Source organism: Orycteropus afer, unplaced genomic scaffold (assembly GCF_000298275.1).
Source record: "Orycteropus afer afer isolate SDZICR_OR568_19922 unplaced genomic scaffold, OryAfe1.0 scaffold00443, whole genome shotgun sequence".
Lineage (NCBI taxonomy): Eukaryota > Metazoa > Chordata > Mammalia > Tubulidentata > Orycteropodidae > Orycteropus > Orycteropus afer.
The window spans coordinates 440,576-457,540 of NW_006922030.1; the positions used below are offsets into that span (position 1 = coordinate 440,576).

The 16,965-nt window shown below is 39.9% G+C and overlaps 1 protein-coding gene across 1 annotated transcript in view; it reads left to right on the plus strand.

Annotated features, from left to right (window-relative positions):
- Positions 1-16,965, plus strand: part of KLHL2 (kelch like family member 2) — a 180,346-nt gene that overhangs the window by 115,025 nt on the left and 48,356 nt on the right. Inside the window, exon 5 of the mRNA XM_007954203.2 lies at positions 4,456-4,565. Coding sequence (XP_007952394.2) covers positions 4,456-4,565 — 110 coding nt within the window. The remainder of the gene's footprint in view (positions 1-4,455; positions 4,566-16,965) is intronic.

Consider the following 16,965-nt stretch of genomic DNA (forward strand, 5'->3'; position numbering starts at 1 on the left):
CCCTTCAAGGCTCAGGGGTCCAAGATTATCTTCTGTGTCTGTGTTAATTGGTTTCCCTTTTCTTTGTTGAAGAGGGTCTGTGCAGTCCTTCTGCCTAGTCCGCCATCTTGCCGGAACTCCTGCTTAGTTTTTATTATACTTAAAACTTTCATAAAATGCTTAAAAACCAAAACTCACTGCCGTGGGGTCGGATCTGACTCATAGTGACCCCTCCTTGGCTTTCTGAGCCAGTATCATTGTAGAAGTAGATTGCCCAGTCTTCCTTCCAAGGAGTGGCTGGTGGGTTTGAACCGCCAGCCTTCTGGTTAGCAAATGCCTTAGGTACTACACCACCAGACCTCCCGTAAAATGCTTAGTCCAAAATATATATTTGGAAGTGAAAATACTTCTAACTGGAAATAAAAGAACTTACCTTTTGTTCAGCAGATACTATGTGTTTCCTGTTTGAAGTTCCAAGTTGCTATAATAAGTATTTTTTAAATGGATGTGTTGTTTGCCAGAACGTCATTGCAGTGAATTTATTTCTCAGTATTTTGGAACTTTTAGTACACATAACCTATGCTTTTCTTAAGTTTCTTCTTTAGAATTTAAGCAAAGCCAACTAGTAAAAAACTGTTTCCATTTTTCTTAGGGTATTAAAAAACGCAACACAACACGCTGCCGTCAAGTCGGATCCAGCTCATAGTGACCCCTCCTTGCCCAGGCAGTATCACTATTGAAGTAGATTGCCCAGCCTTCCTTCTGGGAAGTTGCTGGTCGGGATGAACTGCCAGCTTCCTTGGTTAGCAGTCATATACCTTAGTCACTACACCACCAGAGCTCCCTAGTGTATAAAAAAAATCCTTTGAAATAATTTCTTTATGTATACTTGTATAGGGGTGGTTGTTGTTATGTGCTGTCGAATCAGACCTGACTCAGAGCGACCCCTCCTTAGGTTGCCAAGGCAGTATCACTACGGAAGCAGATTGCCCAACCTTCCTTCCAAGGAGTGGCTAGAGGGTTTGAACCGCCAGCCTTCTGGTTAGCAGTCAAGTGCCTTAGGCACTATACTACCAGAGCTCCTGTATAGGGGTTAGAAGACTTTAAGAACTGTTATATTTAGAGGTAGAAGGGTCCTTTGCAGTTATTCACAATGGTTTCTTAAACTCTATAGCCTTACGTAAAAAAACGTCCTTTCCAACTAGGTATAAAGAACTATTGTGTTTTTTCTTAAGGAGTGGATACCTCTTAAAAGTGAGTGTTTAAGATAATCTTTAGTTTGTATTTTTTCAAATATTTGATTTTTTTTTCAGTGATTTTTGATCAATCACAAATTTATCATTTATGTTGTTCTTTATTTTCACGTTTCTGGCCAGTACTTTGCTTGAACGTGACTGCCAGCTCCAAAAAATTGTGTGTTCGATGTATTTTGTTAATCCAATCATTTATAATTGTCCTGTTGTTGTTATGTGCCATTGAGTTGGATCCCACTCATAGCGACCCCTCCTTGGATTTCTGAGACAGTATCACTATGGAAGTAGATTGCCCAACCTTCCTTCGGAGGAATGTCTGGTGGGTTTGAACCGCCAGCCTTCAGGTAAGCAGTCAAGTGCCTTAGGCACTATGCTACCAGAGCTCCTATAATTACCCCAGAGCTGCTTATTATTTTTAAAGTCATCTTGTGATGAATCTTCTGTAGAGTGAACAATTACTAATAAAGTTTGTGTAAATGCAGATTTTATTTTTCAATTATTGCTGAAAGGGAAGTTAACTGTATTCCTTCTTATGATCTACTGAAACACATGTTTGAATGACTTTTATTTCACCTTAGAAAAGCCTCTTTTTTAAAAAAAAATTACAATACGGTCATTTGTAAGACCTAGATATCTAGATTTCCTAGCAAGTTTTTACTTTAGAATTTAGTGATTACTCTGAAATTATTAATCCTTACTCTATACCAGACACACTTTTGAGTGTGTCACTTCTGTCACACTAGTCTGAATGTCTCACAGTAGCTCTATTCTGGCCCTGAATCAAAAAGCACAGGATAGTTTGATGACAGTAATATGTGTCATACTCACCATAAACCTTGAAAATCATCATAGTAAAGATAGTAGATTAAAGTATGCTGTAATCTAATTTAAAGGAAGTGCTTTATTTTATTTAATCCTCCCAGTAATCTTATTAGGTAAGGAAGGTATTTTTATTGTTTCCATTTTACAGACTGGGAAACCAAGGCTTAGAGAAATCAGTTAACTTGCTCAAGGTCGTACAAGCTAGCACATGGCAGAGCTGGGATTCATTTCTTTTATGTCTGGTGGTAAATCTCAGACTCTTAGCTACTACATTTCTTTGTGAGCTCACACTGTAAAGTGAGAGCTTGATTTGCAGGAAGATTATTTTGTAAATGATTGTTGTTGTTAGATGCCATTGAATTGATTTTGTGTCATAGCCATTCCATGTGACAAAGTAGAATTGCCCCATAGTAGTTTTCTAGGCTGTAATCTTTACTGGGAGCTCTGGTGGCATAGTGCCTGAGGCATCTGACTGCTAACCAGAAGGCTGGCGGTTCAAACCCACTAGCCACTCCTTGGAAGGAAGATCGGACAATCTACTTCCATAGTGATACTGCCTCGGAATCCCAAGGAGGGGTTGCTATGAGTTGTATCTAACTCCACGGCAGTGAGTTTGGTTTGGTTTGGTTTGGAATCTTTACTTATTTTACTAGTTTCTTCAAAGTGGTTAAAATATGTTGTAATGTGATACCACATAAACTGATTACATAGAATTCAGAGCTTTCTATATCATAAACTTATTGTTTCTATTATTATTATTATTATTATTATTGGTGCTTCAGGGAGCACAGGGTCCCTAAGGTATCTGACTGCTAACCAGAAGATTGGTGGTTCAAACCCATCAGCCACTCCGCACAAGCAAGACTGGGCAATCTACTTCCATAAAGATTTACTGCCTCGGAAACCCAGTGCTGGTTGCTATGAGTTGGAATCGACTCAATGGCAGTGGGTTTGGCTCTTTTTGTTGTTGTTTAATCTTTACGAGAGCAGATCGCAAGGTCTTTCTCCCTCAGAGCCATTGAGTGGGTTCGAACTGAGAAATGTGCAGGCAAATGCTTAATTAACCATTGTGCCACAAGGCTTCATTGTAAATGATTAGTTCTTCTTAAAATTTATTATTATCGACTATATTAATAGTAATTGGCTTTTTCTGTTGGGAGGGATTGGCATAGTTGTGCAATCCAAGAAAGTTGGGTGTGGGTTTTTTTTTAAGAATTACTAATTTTATTAGTTTATTTAAAATAGTTGAAGTATATATTAATGTGATCCCACATAAACTGATTACATAGAATTCCAAGCTTTCTATATCATAAACTTATTGTTTCTTTTTTAATTATTACTAAAATGATAGTCATATATTCAGATTGACCAGCATTTAAGATTGTTTAGCTCTGGGTGGTTCACTTAAAGGTGTACTTGATTTTAGAAATAGAGACTTTACTTTTTTTCATATAGAGGACTTGGCAAATGCTAATAAGACTGTAGGAAAAATTCAAAATATGATTCTTAACATAAATATTATTGTTGTACTATATACTTTTTAGCTCTTCAAATAAAGCAGGGTGTTCCTAATTACTTCATAATGTTCTAGAGCCCTGTAATGTTTTACATAATACATTCAAGTGTGTGACTGTATATAACACATGTCCTGTTTCTGATTTATGAAATAAAAAGGTGTCAGGGTGATGGAAAAATTCAGAAACATTTAATGTTGAAAGCTGAGCAACATGATGAATATAATTGTCAATGACTGTACATGTGACGATTGTAGAAGTGACATGTGTTTTATTACCTATATATTTACTACAATTAATAAAACCACAAGGTAAAATTATGAGTCTCATACAAACAGAAAAGCTTTACAGACATAAAGACGTGTTCTTTTTATTATATAAGGGAAATATCACCATGTAAAACAGAAGTTATTCGACTAAGCAAATAAATTTTAAGACAACCGTCCTACCTGTAGGAGCTCTGTTGGCATAGTGCCTAAGGCATGTGACTGCTAACCAGAAGGCTGGTGGTTCAAACCCACCAGCCACTCCTCGGAAGGAAGGTTGGGCAGTCCTACTTCCGTAGTGATACTGCCTCAGAAACCCAAGGAGGGGTCACTATGAGTTGGTTCCAACTCGTCGGCAGTGAGTTTAGAGATTTTTTGTTCCTAGTTGTATTTCTGCTTTGTTGTACTATAAACAAATAAGCAAGGATTATTTCCCTTATTTAAACTCAGAGTAAGGTGTCTCTGAGCTTGTTTGTGTTTGTTTTGTTAGTTCTTGCCTAGAGGAAGTACCCTTGGTTTTTTCATACTTAAACTGTGTGAGTGTGACTTTTTTTTTTAAGCAGTGGGAAACACTGATAATGAGTGTTGATTTTAATGGATTTTCCTTTTAACCCCAAACAGAACAGCATTTTGCAGATGTTGTACTCAGTGAAGAGTTTCTGAATCTTGGCATAGAACAAGTATGCAGCTTAATCTCAAGTGACAAGCTTACCATTTCCTCAGAAGAGAAGGTAAGTGTATCTTTTTTGTCCCAAAATACAATAACGCAATATTGTCCCTTTATTTCAGGGTTTTGGTTTTTTTTTGTGGTAACTTGGTGATCACTGTATGTAAGTGTTTTTGGTAGTGATTTTTGATCTGGATGTTAAGAAACTTGGCTAGCTGATTTGTAGATTGTGTAAATTATTCTTTTTCTTTACTTCTCAGGAGGCTGGTTTCCCTCTATTGTTAGACATTATAGCTTTGCATTTAACCTCCTCAGCAAGAGCTTATAACTTTAAACTGTCTGAAACGGTTGTCTTTTGAGAAACAGATTTCTTCCCACAGCACAATACTTTATAATCCCAAACTAGTATTTCTCAAACCAAAACAACTTTTACTATATTGTGAATAGGGAGAAATTTCCAGGGTAGCAAAATTTGGCTAATTTCAGGCTGAATATCGACGGCACATAACAACAACAACAACATCCTTCATTATCTTCTTCTGTTACGTTGGTTCCCTACCTGCCAGTGCTTCCTTCCTTCCAGACCACTGTGTAGCTGCTTGGTCTGGCTGAAGTCTTCCTCCTCACATTTTGGATCCCCTCGTTCCGCCAAGTGTACTTTCATATACCTGGGGAGAGAAGGATTTCTTAGTTGACTTTTTTTTCTTAGAGTGGATTTTATAGCACTTCAGAATCAAGGAACAAAACCTTGTGAAAATAACTGCTCTTAGAGGAAGTGAAACGTGTGTGTGTTTTCTGCACTTGATATTTCAAAGGATAGTTATTCCTCACCAGCGGGTAGAAGACATATTTACTCTAATGTTTACTGTATGAGAAAAAATGTGACAGGGAGTTGTAAAATGTATAATCTTTGCACTTTACAATAGAGGAAGAATATATTACTTTTAAGATAGTAAATATATATTGAGTGCCAACCAGGTAGCAGACACTCTGTCATGGATCCCCTGAGATATGAAAAGATTAACAAATTAATTCTTTTTACTCATAAATGAGAGGGATAGCCAGTGGGGTAAATAAATTACTATAGAATGTTATAGCAGGTATTTTGTAAGCACAGAGGAGTTAACATTTAATTGTTCTTAGGATGGGGATGGGAGTTTATCTCAGGTCAGATATAGGATCTAAATATTTAAAAATAAGTATGAATTTGCCATAGATATAGAGAAGGGTGAGAATAAGAAAGGCATTCCAAGAAGAGGAAATAGATTATAAAGAGAGATGAAAGAATTGTTGCATTTTATTGGTCCAGTGTGATTGGAGTTTAGCATATGTTTGGGAGAGTGGTAGAAGATAAGATGGTATTGGGCTAACTTTACCAAAAGAATTTGGTCTTTGTCCTTGGTTCATGACAGATGATCTCTAAATTCTTGGAAGTTGCCCAATGATTCAAATGTCTCTGATGAGGACTCCAAACCACACCTGAGGGCTCATGACTCATGTTGGGTAGGGCTGACTATGCCAGAGAGACCTATTACATGATATAAACCTCATGGTATTGATTGATCTCAGGGGAGAGAGACTGGAAGTTGAATTATGTAATCAGACCGCCAATAATGGCTGTGGACAGAGAAGCTCTGTGGTCTTTGTTACGGATTGAATTGTGTTCCCGAAAACAATGTGTCAACTTGAGTAGGGTATTGTGTAATTATCCTCCATTTTGTGATCTGATGTAACTATCTTATGTGCTATAAATCCTAACCTCTGTAATGTTAATGAAGCAGGTTTAGAAACAGTTATGTTAATGAAACACAGTATAATCTACAGGATTAGATTTTATCTTTTTTAAAATGCATTTTATTGAAATATAATTTATGTACTGTGAAATACACAAAACTAAAATGACATGGGTCGATGTGTTTTTTTTTTTTGCAGTGTTCCTTTCCCCCACCCCATCCCCCAGCAACCAACAAAAAAGTTTCCATCCACATATACAAACCTTACCTTGATCTTCCACAACAACAAACTAATACTATGTTTGTTCTTCTGTGATTGACTTATTTCACTCAGCATAATGTCCTCCAAGTTCATCCGTGTTATGCAGTGTTCTGCAGACTCTACATTATTCTTTAGTGCTGCATAACATTCCATTATGTGTATGTACCATAGTTTGGTCATCCATTCTTCTGCAATAAATCTCAGAGATAAGTCCCTTGCCAGATATGTGATTATCGCAAATATGAATTTGTTGCTGTCATTTTTGTTGTGTGCTTTCTCGTGGTATCGATTTCTTCGTTCCATATAATTTTCCACACTGAGCTCGTTTTGTTTATGAATTGTGTTATCACTTCCTTCATTGTGATTGTTTTAGTATTTGGTGAATATTTGTGCTGGTCCTCTTTTTTGATGTGAAGGTTTATCATTTTTCTTTGAGGTTACCCTGTGATTTATAGTTTTCTTCCCAAGTTTACAACAGTCTGTTCTATGTTGTAGTTGTCTTGACTTCCCTACCATCTAAAAGTTCTGTAATGACACAGACTTTTTTCCCTGTTTTTGGCTTGTAGTTGTCTTCATTTGTCAGTTGGTGTCTCTGGTTCCCTGTTTCCAATCTTGTAGGCTTATTTACTTTGGATACTTCCATAGCTGTGTTGGTTTCTGGGTTATATCATCATGTGTGTTAATGGTCAGTTGTTGTCTGCTGTTGTTGCTTCTCTGTCCAAAGAGCACCCTTTAGCATCTCTTGTGAGGTTGGTCTGGTTTTAACAAATTCTCTTAATTTCTGCTTATCTGGAAATGTCCTAATTTTCACCATCATATTTGAGGGACAGTTTTGCTAGGTACATAATACTTGGTTGGAAATTTTTGTCTTTCAAGGTTTTATATATACCATCCCATTGTCTTCTCACCTGCATGGTTTTTGCCAAGAAATCTGAGCTTAGTCTTATTGGTTGCCCCTTGTAGGTATTCCCGTGCTGCTCTCATGATTCTTTCTTTGTCTTTGGTTTTGGTAAATTTGATGATGATACGTGTGGGTGATTTTCTTTTGGGGTCTATCCTGTTTAGAGTTCATTGGACTTCCTGAATGGGTATATTCTCCTCTTTCATCATACCAGGAAAATTCTCTTCCAACAAATCTTTGACAATTTTCTCTCTGTTTTTATTTGTCTCTTCCTGTTCTGGAATTCCAGTTACATGTAGGTTATTCCTTTTGATGGTATCCCACATGATAGGTTCTATCTTTTTTGAGATACAGAAAAGATTAAACAAGTGAGCAGAGATCAGAGGGACCTCAATACCATCAAGAAAGACGATCTGGGAGTGGAGTATGTTCTTTCAACATGGGATCCCTGCTCTGAGAAGTTCTTAGGCCAAGGAGAAGAATGATGCCAAGATTCCTATAGATCTCCAAGAAACACCAGGCCCAGAGATGTTGAAACGAGACAAGGACCTTTCTTCAGAGTCACAGAGAAAAACTCTTCCCCAATTGGCACCTTGTATTTGGACTTGTAGGCTCCTAAACTGTTAGAGGATAAGTTTCTGTTTGTTAAAGCCACTGACTTAAGATATTTCTGTTATAGCAACATTAGAAAACCAAGACAAGCTTTCTAGTTGGTTACAGACATTGATGCATCTGGGGAGGTAGTAGTGTGTCCTTTTATGGGACATGGATGTTCTGTTATAGGAAACCTCCCAGACCTTGCCTATATATCTCTTTATTTTTATCCTTTTTTGTGATAATAAAACTGTAACTGTAAATGTTACACTTACTGTGAGTTCTATGAGTCATTTTAACAATTGTTATACTCAAAGGAGTATTGGGAGCCAGCAGATCAGAAGTGTGAGAAGGGTTTGGGGAGTTACTAGTTTATTTTGTTTGGTGTCGTAGATTGAATTGGATCAACCAAAAATATGCGTAAAATTGGCTGGGACATTATTCTTAATGATTTCACAGTTATGTAATGATGCAATTTAACACTTAAGTCATGATCTCCCATGATATGATCTGATGTGATAAGCCAGTCAGTTGTAAGGGGAATTAGGATAGAGTTCAACTGATCTGTTATAAGGGAAGATTCCCTTGGGTAAACTCCAACACCTCAACAACACAAAGACAAATGATCCAGTTAAAAACTGGGCAGAAGACATGAATACGTCACCAAAGGGTTTATTCAGGCGGCCAACAAATACATGAAGAAACATTCATGATCATTAGCCATTCCAAACCAAACATACTGCTGTCGAGTTGATTTTGACTCACAGTGACCCCTCCTTGGGTTTCCGAGAGGATATCTGTACGGAAGTGGGTTGCCCATTCTCCTGAGGAGTGGCTGGTGGGTTTGAACCTCCAGCCTTCTGGTTAGCAGTCAGATGCCTTAAGCACTATGCTACCAGAGCTCCTCATTAGCCATTGTTGTTGTTGTTGTTGTTATGTGCCGTCGAGTCGGCCCCGACTCATAGTGACCCCTCCTTGGGTTTCCGAGGCAGTATCACTACGGAAGTAGGATTGCCCAACCTTCCTTCCGAGGAGTGGCTGGTGGGTTTGAACCGCCAGCCTTCTGGTGAGCAGTCAAATGCTTTTAGCCACTATGCTACCAGAGCTCATTAGCCATTAGAGAGATACAAATCAAAACGACAGTGAGATACCATGTTGCCCCAGGACTAGTAGCAAAGTTCAAAAAGACAGAAAATAGCTAGTGCCTTGATTAGGATGTGGAGAGATTGGGATTCTCATACACTGTTGATTGGGACTGTCAAATGATACACCCACTTTGGAAAGAATTATGGCGATTCCTTAACAAGTTGGAATTAGAAATACCATTTGACCCCAAAATCTCATTACTAGGTATATATCCTAAAGAAGTGAAAGCAAGGACAAGAACAGGTGTTTAGACACCCATGTTCATTGCAGCACTATTTACAATAGCCAAAAAGATGGAAACAACCTAGATGTCCATCAACTGAGGAATGGATAACCAAACTACAGTATATACACACAGTGGAATACTATGCAACTCTAAAGAATAACATAGAATTTGCAAAACACCACATAACTTGGATGAATTTAGAGGACCTTATGCTGAGTGAAATAAGTCAATCACAGAAGGACAAATATGTATTAGTTCATTATTATAAAAAGGAAAGGTTTATATATGGAAGGAAATTTTCTTTGTTGGTTACTAGTGGTGAGAAGCCATCGAGTCGGACTCATAGGGACCCCTCCTTGGGATTGCAAGGCAGTATCACTATGGAAGTAGATTGCCCCATCTTTCTTCCACGGAGTGGCTGGAGGATTTGAACCATCCAGCTTCATAGCGTAGTGGATGAGGAATCTTGACTCCTACCCAGAAGGTCAGTGGTTCAGACCCACCAGCTGCTCCACGGAAGGACAGTGAGGCAAATTACTTCATAAAAGGGGACTTGTTAGCATAGTGGTTAAAGCACTTGACCGCTAACTAGAAGGCTGGCAGTTCAAACCTACCAGCTACTCCTCGGAAGGAAGATGGGGCAATCTACTTCTGTAGTGTTACTGCCTCGAAAACCCAAGGAGTGATCGCTGGCAGACTCGACGGCATATAACAACAACAACAAGAAGTGATGAGAAGGGAGAGGAGGGAATACTGCTAGATAGGCAGAGATAAATATTGATTTGGGTGAAGAGAAGGGCAGTGTACCAAATGTGAAGAACCAACATGGTGGCATTGAGGAAGGGGAAGATAAAGAGAGGTACATGAGAGGTACAGACAACAAAGATGGACTTTTTTGCACATACAGTACTGTGTTGTCAGTGATGGCAAATGTTAATATGTGGGTGGATAGATGGGTGGACAGGCTGAACTATTAAGTATGTCTATGCAGAGGGGAGTGTGCCCATGACCGTGTATAGGGTTAACAGAATATTTCTACAAGTGCATATGAATGTTCTTTAAGAATTTCCAGGTATATAGTAGAGCTGACATGGGACAAGATTGTGGTTTCTTCTTGGCCACAGCCAGCTACCTAGAGGGAGCAAGTAATTGGACCTGTGGGCTCGGGACCATAGTCGCAGGGGACATCAGGCTCAACCGGCATAACATACTACACAAAACGTTGTTCCACATCCTACTTTGGTGAGTACCCACTGGGATCTTAAAAGCTTGCAAGGGGCCATGTAGATAAAACGATGGGTCTCTTCTCGTCCAGAGCAAAGAAGAATGAAGAAAACCAAAGACACATGGAAACAATTAGTCCAAGGGACTGGAACACCATGTGATCCTCAGCCTATATGAGTATGATACCAGAACTAGATGATGCCCAGTTAGCACTGTCAACCAGTTGAAGGGGATCCATTTGGAAGATCCTGGATAGAGTGGCAGAACAATGTGGAACAAAACTCAAAATCATTAAAAAAGGGAGTGGGGCACCAGCTTTACTGGTCTTATGGTGCCTGGTGGAACCCCTGAGACTATAGCCCCTAGCTTCCCTTCATGCCTGGAATTGAACCTACTCCTTTGGCTTGCAACCAAACAAAAGACAGGCATATGAGCTGAACATTTACATTAGGTAGATACACTCCTTGGAGAGGTCAGTCATGGGGAAATAGAGGGCTGTGTATGCACAGGGAGACAGCTCGGTGGGCAGGAGTGCATGGGAGGGAAGGACACAGGGAAGAACTAACTATGGGGGGAGAGGGAAGAAAGCTATTGCTCTCTTGGAGCTTCTCTTGTGGAAGATTGCAGTCAGTGTCATGAGTCAAAGTGTATGTGAACCATTTGCTGTATGGAAAAAGAATTTGCTTTGTAAACTTTCACCCAAATCACAATAAAAATTATATATATAGGAATTCCAGTAGCATAGAGGAACAGGCAAGTGACACAGACACTCTTCAGCAAAGAAAAGAAAAACCAGTTGACAGAGATACAGAAGATAATTCTGGAACCCTGAGCTTTGAAAGGAACTATGCAGGAATGGATTAGGCACCAACTAATGGAAAAACCTGAACGAAAACAGTGAGTGCAGAGACGGTCAGAGCTGCAGACTCTGTCAGCTACTGTGATGGGACCAACAGCCTGAGTATTTTCAAGTGGTGTTGGGACCTGAGAATTGACCTAAAGATCAACCTTGGTCACCAAGGGCTGCAGGGACAACTGCACTGGTGGCCTGTGACTAGGAAAAGAAACACCGGGGAGGGAGACAACCTGAGCTGTTGACTTTACGCTGTCCAGAGGGCGCAGCCATTTGATTGTTTACACGCAGCATCCATTTTGGATATTTAAAGTGACCGAGGGTGCAGTTATTTTGAATGTTTACAAGCAGTGGCCATTTTAGATATTTAAATTGACCGAGGGTGCAGCCATTTTGAATGTTTACAAGTGGTGGCCATTTTGGATATTTAAGGTGACCGAGGGCTCAACCATTTTGAATCTTTACAAGTGGCAACCGTCTTGGATTTTAAAGTGATAGCATGCTCACTCGAATTCCAGGGACCTAAGAATAGGCTCTTTTAGCCAAGATCGACAGGGGCATATGAGAGGCTGACAACAGGAAAGGAGACAGGTGGTGAGCATGTAAGTGCTGTCAGTTAGCAAATAGAGGAGCACAGTACCCTGCTTGCGTGTGTAACATACAGAGAAAATTAAAATTGTGGGCAAGTCACTCCAACATACAATCAACAATTAAATAGAAACACAAAAACTTCACAATGCCTCAGAGAAAACAGAGAATCACAGTCCACACAAAGAAGCAAGAAAAAGGAGGAGAAACAAGGGACCAGGATACAGACCCAAAACACAACCCTGAGGAAGATGCAGCATTAGAATTCCCTGATAAGGAATTCAAAAGAATTATATTTAGGTATCTTCAGTGAATTGAGAGACAGATCAAGGAAAACACAGAGAAAACCCTAGAACAATTTCAAAGACAATACAAAAACAAAATGACAGAATAAATGAAAAATTAGAAATTATATAAAATCTACACACAGAAATCTAGAAGATTAATATTAAATCTTCAGAAATAGATAAGATATTGAATGGGCAAAGAAGCAGAATTGAATCAATGGTAGACAGAATTAGGGAAATTGAAGGCAAATACCTGAACACTCTTTGGAAAGGGATTAATCAGAAAAAAGATCAAAACAAAAAGAAGAAAGTCTAAGGTTCATGTGGGATACCATCAAAAGGAATAACCTACTCTGGTAGCATAGTGCCTAAGCCCCTTGGCTGCTAACCAGAAGGCTGGAGGTTCAAACCCATAAGCCACTCCTCGGAAGGAAGGTTGGGCAATCTACTTCTGTATTGATACTCAGAAACTCAAGGAGGGGTCGCTATGAGTCAGGTCTGACTTGACGGCACATAACAACAACAACAATAAGAATTCCAGAACAGGAAGAGACAAATAAACCCAGAGAGAAAACTGTCAAAGATTTGTTGGAAGAGAATTTTCCTGGTATGATGAAAGAGGATAATATATCCATTCAGGAAGTCCAACGAACCCCAAACAGGATAGACTCCAAAAGAAAATCACCCACACATATCATCATCAAACTTACCAAACCCAAAGACAAAGAAAAAATCATGAGAGCAGCATGGGAAAAACAAAAAGTTGCCTACAAGGGACAAACAATAAGACTAAGCTCGGATTTTTCAGCAGAAACCATGCAGGTGAGAAGACAATGGGATATTATATATAAAACCCTGAAAGAGAAAAATTTCCAACCAAGTTATGTACCCAGCAAAATTGTCCCTCAAATATGATGGTGAAATTAGGACATTGTCAGATAAGCAGAAATTAAGAGAATTTGTTAAAACCAGACCAACCTCACAAGAGATGCTAAGGGGTGCTCTTTGGACAGAGAAGCAACAACAGCAGACAACAACTGACCATTAACACACATGATGACATAACACAGAAACCAACCCAGCTATGGAAGTATCCAAAGTAAATAAGCCTACAAGTTTGGAAACAGGGAACCAGAGACACCAATTGACAGATGAGGACAACTACAAACCAAAAAGAGGGAAAAAAAGTCTGTGTCATTACAGAACTTTTAGATGGTAGGGAAGTCAGGACAACTACAACATAGAACAGACAGTTGTAAACTTGGGAGAAAACTATAAATCACAGGGTAACCTCAAAGAAAAATGATAAACCTTCACATCAAAAAAGAGGACCAGCACAAATATTCACAAAACACTAAAACAATCACAATGAAGGAAGTGATAACACGATTCATAAGCAAAATGAGCTCAGCGTGAAAAATTGTATGGAACAAAGAAATCAACACCACGAGAAAGCACATAACAAAAATGACAGCAACAAGTTCATGTTTGCCGATAATTACATATCTAGCAAGGGACTTATCTCTAAGATTTATAACGGAAGAGTGGATGACCAAACTATGGTACATACACATAATGGAATGTTATGCAGCACTAAAGAATAATATAGAGTCTGCAAAACACCAAATAATATGGATGAACTTGGAGGACATTATGCTGAGTGACATAAGTCAATCACAGGACAAATACTAGTTCATTGCTGTGGAGGGTCAAGGAAAGGTTTATATGTTGTTATGTTATGTGCCATCGAGTTGGCCCCGACTCATAGTGACCCCTCCTTGGGTTTCTGAGGCAGTACACTACGGAAGTAGGATTGCCCAACCTTCCTTCCAAGGAATGGCTGGTGGGTTTGAACCGCCAGCCTTCTGGTTAGCAGTCAAGTGCTTTAGCCACTATGCTACCAGAGCTCCTTGGTTTAGATAGGGAAGGAAACTTTCTTTGTTGGTTGCCAGGGGTGGGGGGAACACTGCAAAAAAAAAAATGCATTGACCCATGTCATTTTGTTGTTGTTGTTGTTAAGTGCTGTCGAGTCGTTTCCAACTCATAGCGACCCCATGCACAGCAGAACGAAACACTGCCCGATCCCGCACCAGCCCCACAATCCCTGCTATACTTGATCCCATCATCGCAGCCACCGTATCAATCCATCTCGTTGAAGGCCTCCCCCTCTTTCGTCAACCCTCCACCCTACCAAGCATGACATCCTTCTCCAGGGAATGGTCCCTTCTTACAACATGACCAAAATAGGTGAGACGAAGTCTGGCCATGGCATTTTAGTTTTGTGTATTTCACGATACATAAATTATATTTCAATAAAATGCATTTAAAAATTATATATATATGTAAAAGAAAAGATTCTCTGGGGTGTGTACCTGCATCCCCTTTTAACTCAAAAGAGTTAAAAGGAGAGAGAAGCAAGCAGAGAGAAAGTTACCTTTCACCCCTGTGGTAGTTAAGGTTATGTGTCAATTTGCCTGGGCCTGGTTTTGAGTAGCTGGGCACCTAGATGTAGTTATTCCCCATGATGAGATTGGCAGTCAATTCCATGGTAGAATCTACTGGAGCAGCGGAGTAGCTGCCTTAGGGATGTGGTCTGCTTCCAGTATGTAAGGAGAAGTTTTGAGAAAGGTCTCTGCAGCTTTTTTGGCACTCTTGGACCCTGCATGGAGCCAAGTCTTCATTCAGCAGCCTGCCATGTTTCTGGCTGATGTTAGGACTGTCTCTGGACTTGAACTAGTGTCCTGCCATGTTGTTAGGTAATCTTGGGACTATGCCATTTTATTTGTCGACCTGGGATCTGTCAGCCTCAGCAGCTAGCAGCTGCCTGAGCTAAGAAACACCTCCAGCTTCAGTGGGCTTGGGAGCAAGAGGCTGAGCTGAAGCCCAAGGTGGAGGGGCTTTCACCCAGCCCCTAGCGCTTGCCACTTTGAACTTGGGCTTCTACAGTTCTAGCCTCTGAAATTGTTAGAGAATAAACTGTTGTTTGTTAAAGCCACCCATTGTGGTATTTTGTCTTTGGCACTAGGTAACCAAAACAACCACCAAGAAAGAAGATCCAAGAGCAGAGTGCATTCTTTGGACCTGGGGTCCCTGTGCTCAGAATCTCCCATAGCTAAGGGAAGATCAGTCACACAGACCTTTCCCCAGAGCTGATAGAGAAAGCCTTCCCCTGTAACTGGCACCTTGAATTTGGACATCTTGCCTCATAAACTGAGAGAATAAATTCCTGTTTGTTAAACCCATCCACTTGTTATATTTCTGTTACAACTGCCCTAATAACTAAGGCATCTGTCATCCTGAAGGGGTAGTAGGAAAACTCAAAATTGGTAAGCTAGTAGGTCAGAATTAAGGGGCTCATGGGGATTACAAAGCTTGCAGCTGGCATCTGAAGCCTTGGTGGTCTGGAAGATTGTTCCCTATACCCTGTGAGATCTGACCTAACTCCAGGTGGTTAGGGCCAGAAGAGCAAGTGCTGCATATGCAGCTGATGTCAGAACAGCTGTGGAACAGACAGAAAAAGACTGTATAGGTTGCTTTGATTTGGGAAGTTGGGATTTGATTTCCTAGCAAATGGGAAGATGATATATTTTTAATAAAATGTCTTCTGGACCATAGTCATAGTTGATGAAGATGGACTTTATTCTAATGATGAAGAGCCACTAAAAAGTGTTAATTAATAGGAGGATGACATGATAAGATCTGCATTAGTCAAATATTATAAGGGCTTTTCTGGTTATCCAGTGCTGCATAAAAATCACTCCAAAATCTACTGGCATATAGTAGCCATTTTATTATGTATACAATTTTGTGTTCGGGATTCAGGCAGGGCATAATAGAAACAACTTGTTTCTGCTCCACCATGTCTGGGGCTTCAGCTAGAGTGGGAATCAAATGCCTGGAGATGCCTCGGATTGTTCTACTGGAACTATATATCTGTGTCTTCGTTTCTTCTGTACATGGCGTCTTCTGCATCTAGAATGTCTAAGATAACTCGTCCACTTACTTTTCTGACTCCTGGGCTAGGGCTGGGTTGGGTTGGTTGTCTTCTCTTTTACTCTCTCTTTTTTTTCTCCCTGTGTAGCTAGCTTGGATTCTGATAGTATGGTTCTCTCAATGTAGTGAGATTTCTGCATGACATCTGGCTTCTTCCAAACAAGCAGAAGCCACAAGACTTCTTATGACTCAGATTTAGAAGTCATAGTGTCGCCTCCACCACATTCTGTTGGTTATACAGGACAGGTCAGGTTCAATATGAGAGGTTATTCCATACAGCTGTAAATGTTGAAAGATGTGGTTTACCAGGGGGCCATCTTTGGATTCTAGTGTTCACACTGGTCATAAGGCAGAACAGATTAGAAATAAGTTGGGAATGGATACTACAGCCTGATAGGAGGCTGTTGAAATCATAGCACTGAGCAATAAGGATCTGATGTAGAATTGCAGAAACAGGTGGAGAGGAGGACATAGAACTAAGAAATAGTAGGTGAAATTGACAGAATGCAGTATATTTAGTTAATTTATTTCAAATACTTGAATGAATTAAAGAGGTATATGGGAGCTCTGGTAGCATAGTGGCTAAGACACTTGCCTGCTAACCAGACGGCTGGCGGTTCAAACCCACCAGCCACTCCTCGGAAGGAAGGTTGGGCA